The sequence below is a fragment of the Myotis davidii genome, unplaced genomic scaffold, assembly GCF_000327345.1.
Source record: "Myotis davidii unplaced genomic scaffold, ASM32734v1 scaffold1144, whole genome shotgun sequence".
Lineage (NCBI taxonomy): Eukaryota > Metazoa > Chordata > Mammalia > Chiroptera > Vespertilionidae > Myotis > Myotis davidii.
In genome coordinates, this window is record NW_006294766.1 from 253,157 (window position 1) to 262,697 (window position 9,541).

The 9,541-nt window shown below is 43.6% G+C and overlaps 1 protein-coding gene across 5 annotated transcripts in view; it reads right to left on the reverse strand.

The window, feature by feature from the left end:
• ST3GAL6 (ST3 beta-galactoside alpha-2,3-sialyltransferase 6) overlaps positions 1-9,541 on the reverse strand; it is an 87,063-nt gene that overhangs the window by 7,371 nt on the left and 70,151 nt on the right. For 4 of the 5 annotated variants that reach the window (XM_006769282.2, XM_015567554.1, XM_006769283.2 and 1 more), the window contains 3 exons: positions 5,644-5,739; positions 2,366-2,552; positions 2,128-2,265 (listed from right to left, as the gene is read on the reverse strand). In XM_006769282.2, coding sequence (XP_006769345.1) covers positions 2,128-2,265; positions 2,366-2,552; positions 5,644-5,739 — 421 coding nt within the window. The remainder of the gene's footprint in view (positions 1-2,127; positions 2,266-2,365; positions 2,553-5,643; positions 5,740-9,541) is intronic. The other variant, XM_015567555.1, reaches the window with a different exon arrangement.

Sequence of the window (9,541 nt, forward strand, 5' to 3'; positions counted from 1 at the left end):
CTCTATGCTCCAACAGCCCTAGCCTCCTTCCTACTTCAACAATTGAATCCTCATTTTTCTAAGAAAACGATCAATCACACAAAAACTACATCATCTTCCCAACTCCAAATCTACCTTCATCTTTACCCAGATTTTCAGGATTCACTTCTCTTACAGGGATCAGATGTCCTGTTTCTACCTACAGCCAACTTCTCCACGAGGGCACCATACCACATCTCTCAACTAGTTTGCTTCTACAGTTACCCACTTTCTGCCCTCATTACCAATATTTTCTTTTACTGAATCATTTCCTTCACCATACAAACATTATGTTAAAAAACAAACAAAAACTATCCTTGATCTTATGTTCCAATCATTTTTCTGCTTCTTTTTCTAGCAAAACCCTATTAGAGATTTGCCTCTGTTGCTGTGTCCCTTGTTTTCTTTAATCCATTTCAAACAGGTTTTCTTCCTTTCTTATTCTTCACTCATAGACCACCATGTTTCCAAAACCAGGGTTTATTGTTTGTGCCCAACCTCTGAACGGCCTCTGACATGGGTGACCTTTAAAATGCAGCTGTGTCCTCTCCTCATTTGGCTTCTGGGACACCATGTTCTACCAGAACTTTAATGTAGTTACTACTAGTTCCAGTACCATCTCTAAGTAAAACCAAGGTCTTCCTCTGCTTTTGGAGTTAGGAGACCACCTAAAGTAAAAGAGGTAATGCCCTGGCCGGTGTGGCTCAGTTGGTGGTGTCCTGTGCACCAAAAGGTTGCTAGTTCAAGTCCCAGTCAGGGCATATACATGGGTTAAGGGTTTGACCCGAACCGCCCCCCAGTAGGGGGCATGCAAGAGGCATCCAATCCAAGTTTTGCTCTCACACCAATGTTTCTTTCTCCCTCTCCCTTTCTCTAAAAATCAATAATTTAAAAAAAATCTTTTTTTAAAAAAAAAAAAAAGGTTAAACCTGATCGTACCTTTCTTAGGAAAATTATCTCTTACCTTTTCACCTCAGAATTACGAGGAATCTGTGCTTTTCTCTCAATACCAAGAAATAGGGTTTAAACATAAGACATTTTTGACTTGGAAATTTCACTTTCAGGCATCTATCCTATAGAAATCATACAAGTGTGCAGAAAATCCCTATAAGCACATGCATTTTTATGTTACTTATGGAAGTGAAAGCTGGATACAAGCCTAAATGTCTCTAAATAGAAGAATTATTTATTAGGTGGAGGGGGAAATAGCAAAACATTATTATCTATGGTATCATTGCAATTATATTGAACAAACAAAATGTGTATGTGTTTTTAAATGCATGGGAAAGTCTAGAAGGACATAAAGCAAACAATCTTGGGAGATAATGTGAGTTATTGAGGGAGGAGAAGTATGTCCTTTTCAAAATATTTCTTTGTAAATTACTTCATTTTTAGCATGTAATACTTTAGAATTGTTTTTCTCATGCTTAAAGAAAAGGTACATGAGGTATGTTTCTTGGGACTTTCCCTTTGGGATTACAAAAAGAGAAAGAAAAACACTCACTTGAGCTGTGATAGCATGTACACAAGTGACTCAAGCTTCAAATGAAAAACATCTCCGCCACTGTACGGATCTAGTCATTGTTTTCTAGATTATAAACAAATAGGCCTGCAAAAGTCACAGTCAGTGAGATTTAACTAAAGAATTGGGAGTTTTAAGAACTGTCAATATTGCTGTAACTACCATTTGCTGAGAACTCAGTGCCCATGTCTCCTTCGTGACAGCAGAAATATTTCTGGGCTACCTTACTGCCCTTCCTCGCCTTTCCTCTGGTTTTCCTGTGGGATTTCTATGGCAGATTGCTTCAGACCACTCCTTTTAGCTGAAAGCCATGCACTGTCCTGAACTAGTCCTGCTGCTCAGAACACAGCCTGCCTCTCAGCCCCTGCACTCCCCTAAGACACCCAGGCATGCAGATAGAGACCCCAGAAGGGCCCCCGCAAGGGCAGAACAAAACCTTCACTAAAGGTTCTTGTTCTTGCAAACTGAAAAACATGAAGATGATATCCACAGGTACCTAATTTTACTGACTCAGACGAGACCCCTAAGATTCCCCTGTTCTACTCCAGCCAGATCCTTAGTTTGAAAGTATTAAGAAAAATACATACCTGATTTTTGGGAAACACTTTTGGGAAATTAAGCAGTTCATAGGCTGCTGTTCTGATAATGAAAGGATCTAAGATTCTGATTTGATATGGTTTATAGATCAGGTTTAAGGCTGGTTTTTTCCAAAAACCATTAGTGTTCTGAAATAAAGCAAGAATATAGAAAATAAGACATTGTGGTTTTCTTTTGTTACAGAAAAAAAAATTAAGGTAATCAAGGAGATCAGTCTTGCCAACTTACTATCTTGCCACCCGTCAACAATTCCCACAGCCACTTTAAATCGTGAGGCTTAAAAGCAGTGAGAATCGCTGTGGTGTTAGGATCATTGTGTTTGGGATCTGAAAAAACAGATTCTGGATAAAAAAGTCGGAAGGTTGTTCTTCTCCCAACTTCCTCTTCGTGTCCTAAAACAGGACCATTATTCATTCTGTGGACAGAAAAACACAAGATATGTAGACCAAGTGCAGTATGAGCCGTTTCCACCAGTTCCCAGAGGTATCTGTCCGACAAACATCTGCCATGTGTCCAGTGCTCTAATGGCACAAGGCAATCAATCTTTCACACATAAGGGCCAAGGAAATAACTCCCTGTCATGAAACAGCTGCTTGATCAAAGCAGAAACTTGCAGTTGTATTTGAAAACTGGTTGTGGCGTTACTGGTAATTCAGTCTTACTCCAGGGACACTGGAGGCAAATAAAACATGGGAACGTAAGAACCACAATAGTAGGGTTAAAAGAGAACTTGAAAGACATCCCAACAAAACACCTTGGATATACAGATAAGAGACCTGAGGTCCAGAAAAAGTTAATTGCCCGAGGTGACACAGTCATGTAGCCCCTGGGCATGTGTCTAAGTGCCTGACAGGCAAGAATCACATTTAAGGTGAAGACCATTCAAAACTGTTATGCTCTGAAATAAAGTAACAATATAAAATTGCTGTATGATACCCAACCACAATCAAACGAATGTCTATTGCTAGAATGAACTAAAGAACCACAAAGAATCGTTGGGTTTGTGTGTGCTCAAAGCCAAGGTTAGGCATGCACTATTTATGCAGACACTATGAAGGCATGCTATAAAGAGGCATGCTTTGTTTCCTAAACAGTGTGCCCTAGGAGAATAAATACTCTTTTACCCTTTGCTACTGTCTGTGTAATAAGAAGACAGTCTTAACACCTGAAATGACTTCGGAATGTTGTGCCCAGGGCATTTTCCCACAAGGGCTTGCTGTAGTTCTAGGTGATCAGGTTTTAGACCAGCGGTTCTCAACCTGTGGGTCGCGACCCCTTTGGGGGTAGAACAACCATTTCACAGGGGTCGCCTAAGACCATCGGAAAACACATATATAATTACATATTGTTTTTGTGATTAATCACTATGCTTTAATTATGTTCAATTTGTAACAATGAAAATACATCCTGCATATCCGATATTTACATTACGATTCATAACAGTAGCAAAATTCAATTATAGGTAAAGAAATATGTATTTCAAAATTGAGCTTCCTCAAAATAGGTAAGAAACAGAAAATAAGGTGACATCACTTGCAAAAGCCTTCGGCAGTTTGTGACCCAGCAAAACCCCCAGGCACTGCCAGGCCATCCCAATGCACTGCTCATGGGAAGCATTCCACTCTTCAAAATACTATTCACAGCCATCCAACACACACAAACTTACTCCAGGGTGATGACCTTCCATTGACCTTTCAATGAGGGAAACTAAAATGTCCTGTTTTTCCCACCACTCCTTGTATGGGACTCTTGGTAGCAGTAAACCACAATCCCAGTTGTCCTTTCCATTATGAATGACTAACAACACCTGTGCTATGGACCCATTCCCCTTTCTTTCCCACGCCAACCTCTTCATTTCCATCAGTATACCAGTGTGCTGTAGAACCTCCTTCTTTATAAAAGAAAACCACACAGGGAATCCTCCTCTGATTCCATAACCATCCCTGGCTACTTCATTTTTCAACTTCAGGGCAAAAGTCCTCAAGCGTTGCCTATACTGGTTTCTCCACTTTCTCGCCTGTTGTTTTCTCCTCAATCCATTCCCATTGGGCTTCCCCCCACTTCAATCTGCTTTGTCAAGAATGTCAGTGAGCTTGAGGCTGCCTGTCCAGGGTGAACTCTGTTTTTATCTTGCTTGGCCTCTCACCAGGTTTGGACATGGCGGTCCCTCCCTCTGTCTTAAAACACTGTGCTCTCTTGGCTTCTGTGATCTCCTGACTCTTCCCACCTCACTGGTGGGTCTTCTCCATCTCTTCTACTCACTCCTTTTCTTTGTACAACTTCTTAACTGTTGAGCACCATAAGGCTCAGTGCTGGGCCCTCTTTACTCTCTCAGTCTCTCCCCGGGAAATCTCACCGGCTCCATGGTTTCAGTACAGCTTATCAGCTCATCAAGACTTACAATGTTTAGCCAACTGCCTACTGGATTTGCCCACTGCAAACTTAACATGTTCATACAGAAATCTTGATTCTCCTCTAAGCCTGTTCCTACCCTAGTCTTCCCCAACTCAATAAATGGTACCACTATCCAGCCAGTCTCTTAAGGTGAAAACCTAGGAGGAGGTATCCCTGGTTCCTTTATTCCCATCTCTGCTCATATCTAATACATTGACAAATCCTGATAACACTGCCTCTAAAACATGGTTCAATCTATCCAACCTCTTACCGCCTCTGCCAAGGCAGCCCTGATCCAAATCCGCATCATCTACCTGAATACAGCCACCTGCCTGGCCTCTTCATTCCCACCCTTGTCCCTCACATTCCAGTGGGCAGGCCTTTGCCAGACTCTTAAAGATAACCAAGTCAACTTGCTCTCTTGCTGAAAAATCTTCAAACATTTCCTGTCGTACTTAAAGTAAAATCTAAGCTCTCATCCTAGTTTACAAAGTCTAATCCCAGCTTACATAGCCTGCTCCTTGCCCACCTCTTTAGCTTCCAATTGCACCCCCTTCCCCAGCCCGCTGCCCTTCCACCTCACTGGTTTTCTTACTACTTCTCTCAAACCCAGGATCATGTCCTCCCGAGGGCCTGCGGTAAACATTCTCTCTGCTTGCATTGCCTTTCCCCGAGCTTCATGTGGCTGGCACGGACGGTTCACTCAGTCCAGCTTAGATGTCTCCTCCTCAAAGTGCTCATCCATCTTAAAGTAGCCACTCAGTCATTCTCTATCTATTTTTAATTGTATGTATGGCATTTATTATTGTATTTCCTTATTCAATTACTTTTGTCTACCCCTCATTAGAATGTATGCTCCACAGAGAAGGAGAGCCTTATTTATTTACTGCTGTATCCCCTGGGGCCAGGACTGCCTGGCATATGAAGGGGACTTAATAAGCATGTGCTAAGTGAATGACCTGAAGTCTCTAGCCAACAACAGAGAGAAGGTTATGTAATGTACTTAAAAATATCAAAGCAACTCCTCTGCCTTTTAAAACACAGCTGTACTCAAGCAGGAAGCCACGTTCTTTTGAAACAATTCCAGTTTAACAACTGAGAAATATATTTACCTTATTATTACATCATAGGAGTCAATTCTTTCTCCTAACGTCTTGTTCTTCAAAACTCCTCCGTTACCAACCACCACGCACCTTTTACATGGCATACTGTTGGGCAAACAGACAAGTGAGAAATTAAGCCATCTGTGACAGAGTGAGTGACTCCCACACCCATTCATACTTTCAGAAACCCAAAGCCACATTTTACTTGTTGCACAAGTAGAAAAAGAACCAGTTGTGACATATATAGGTCTAAGGATGTAATAGAAAGATACAAGATTTGAGAATAACATTGCATAGGAAGTACATCGTCATTAGCAGCTACTAGTATTAACCCATACACATTCCCTTATTTGAATCTCATAACCACCCTTAGAGATAAGTAACCCTGACAGTTCCATTTAACCAAGAAAGAGGTTCAGAAAACTAACATTTCAAAGTCATACTCCAAAGAGATAGAGAACTTTGGATGGAATTTGGATACAGATCTTGGAAACACAAAAACCCCCTTTGATACAGGATTTTGCATGTTAATACTGATGCAAGTGTGTTTATGTTACCCATGTATACATTTTTTTGTCCTTTATTTTTTTCTGTGTCCTTGGGATTTTTTTCTTTATTGATTAAGGTATTACATATGTGTCCTTATCCCCCCATTGCCTCCCACCTCCCTGCTCATGCCCTCACCCCCCTAGTGTCTGTGTCCATTGGTAATGCTTATATGCACGTACACAAGTCCTTTGGTTGATCTCTCCCCCTTCCCCCACCGTTTCTGCCTTCCCTCTGAGATTTGATGGTCTGATCAATGCTTCTCTGTCTCTGGATCTGTTTTTGTTCATCAGTTTATGTTGATCATTATATTCCACAAATGAGTGAGATCATGTGATATTTATCTTTCTCCAACTGACTTAGTTCGCTAAGCATAATGCTCTCCAGGTCCATCCATGCTGTTGCAAATGGTAGAAGTTCCTTCCTTACAGCAGCGTAGTATTCCATTGTGTAGATGTACCACAGTTTTTTAATCCACTCATCTGCTGTTGGGCATTATTTTTTTACCAGCATTACCCATTCCCCTGAGATTCTAGCTCTGGGTTCCTGCTGTATCTTGTAAATGTGGAGATAGACAGAGGGATCAGATGAGGACAGTGCAGCTTCCTTGTACCTGCCCATGCTCACTTAAGTTCCAAACATGTACTGGTCCTTGGAGCTTAACCAATACAAACTAAGAATTCACTCTCTGTTCCCGGCGAAGGGCTGTAAAGCAGGACATGAAGCCGGACTTCTGCTGCTGGCTGGGATCAGCCGAGGAGCACGTACTGTGTCCTGTCAGCTCTCAGCAAACAGCCTGGTCTGTCTGCCTCCTGGCTCCCACCACCACCCAGCCAGGCCTGAGAAATGACAGAACAGATCGAGTCCTTCTCCTCTAGGGGACAAAGCTACCGAGGGGAAGACCGGTGAGACTGTCCTCATGACATGGAATTATAAAGAAAACATTTCTGCCCTGACCGGTTTGGCTCAGTGGATAGAGCGTTGGCCTGCGGACTCAAGGGTCGCAGGTTCGATTCCAGTCAAGGTCATGTACCTTGGTTGCGGGCACAACCCCAGTGGGAAGTGTGCAGGAGACAGCTGGTCGATGTTTCTCTCTCATCGATGTTTCTAACTCTCTATCCCTCTCCCTTCCTCTCTGTAAAAACATCAATAAAATATATTTAAAAAAAAACATTTCCTCTAAGAACTAGGAAATCAGCAGACCAGATGAACTGGAATCTGTCAGGCCCTTAGGAAATTCATGAGTAGCAGAACTGCACAAATGCTTAGAGCAGTTAAACGCAGAGAATGCGGAAGTACAGGAACCACTGCAAAGAGCCAAGCATTGGCCCTGTCAGGTTAAGAAGAAACAATTACACATTCCTATATGCATGAGATTACCGTTTGGACTGAGAATATATTTAGCTCATCTATTTTATGTGTTTAACACTACATATTCTAAGAATATTTTTACATTTTAATTTGAAACTTAGTGCCCAAAGTTAAAGAGTCATGTCCAAATCAGTGTCTACTCTGTCACAAAAACAAGTATTGTGGAGGGTCTGGTGGGCGTGTCCAACAGGCCTGAGGACCCGCCCCAAACCTCCACCATGGGCATGTCACAATGCGTTCTAGAGATGTTTCTTCTAAAAATGTCTGTCTTTAACTGTGAAAGTAACATCTCCAGGTGCTTTTCTATGCACGCTTGGCAGCCATCCTAATTCCAGGAAGGCAACCTTATGCGCAGCAGGTGGAGGAGCTGGGAGCCCTGGCAAACAGAGCGCTTCCCTCTCCAGGCATATGGCCATCGTGCTCACCAGGCCCACCCCCTGAGTGCTCTGCCGCAGGGGCAGTTCCCACACACAGGCTTATCTGGCCTTTCCTGCCATAACTTCTGGGTCAGCTTAATGCACATTGGAGGCTGAATGTTAAAGCTGGCTCCACCACCCCAGTGGAATGCTAAGCAGATGGGGCAACGGGGAGGAAGTGGCCAGAAAGGGACAGGATGGAAATGACAGCTCTGCTCCTGACAGATAAGTCCCAGTGGGATGGAGGAGGCTTCTCTACAGTTATGGTAGCTAGACTAGCGCTGTCCTTTGAATGAAGGCTGGAGGCCACTTCCCTGTCAAAGGCCACCTAAGGCCAGGTGGCCCCGGGGCTACAGCTTCCATCCTGGCACGGGGATCCCAGCCTGACCTGACTCCATACCCAACATGCCAGGACAAGAACTCCGGCCTCAGAGTTCTTATCCTGGAGTCTCAACAAAGGATTCCGACCCACAAACCTAGTCTCTGAAGCTAACACCAGTAACAGGTTAACTCAGCTCAGTTCTAGACACAGCCAGTCACATAATCACTGCTCAGCAATGGACAGGCCAGCTGAGCCTCTGTGTTCACTGGAGTCCCTTCAGTATTAGCTGGAGTCTCAGACTGGGTTACAGCTGGTCATGGAGCCCAGGAGCATGTGCGGACAAGAGAGCCCCACGTAACGCATACTACTACCTGTCATACTAATACGTCCCACCCCTGGTCCCCACTCAAGGCCATGCACCTCCTCCTACACCACACCTTCCAGCCAAGACAAAATGGGGGAGTGGAGGGCTGCAGGCAAATCTCTTTCACTTTTCCTCCTGGTAAGGGATATTGCAAAGACCCACACATTTTCCTGGGGATTCTATATAACACTAAGAATGGTTTGGCGTTATCCTTAGGACTACCCTTTGGCAATATCTTTTTAAAATTGATTTTAGAGAGAGAGAGGAAGGGGAAGTGGGGAGAGAGAGAAACATTGATCAGTTGCCTCCTGTATGTGCCCAACCAGGGATCGAACACCCAATATAGGGTATGTGCCCTGACCTGGAAACAAACCCAAGGACCTTTTGTGATACGGAAGGTGCTCCAACCAACTGAGACACCGACCAGGGCTGGCATTAATGGCTTATCTACAGCTGGTGTTCACAGTGCCACTATGACTTGTAAATATGTGCTATACGTATGCATGGTCTGAACCACACACCTTGCAGCTCATTGCTTCCCTCTCCCCAGCAGATACCCATATCCGACTAAAGGAGTCATTCGTCCTCTCCTTGGTTTCATCCTGTTGGTCCAGGCTCCCGTTCTTCCTAGTCCTGAGGTGTGAAGCAATAGCTTGCAGTGTCCCTGGGATGTCTGTGTAACTCCACCACATTCAATTAGCACAGCCTTCATGCACAAATAGCTGCAGTGAATGTGAGCCTCTAGAGGCCAGAATGGTGTCACTTCTATTTCTGTACTCTCCAACCTAAAGCATCCGACTCACAGGCTGTGCGTTTAGAAATTGGTTTGGTTGTTACATTAAGTGTGGCGGTCACTTCCCGACTTTTGAGTCTGGAGAAGCAGAGAGC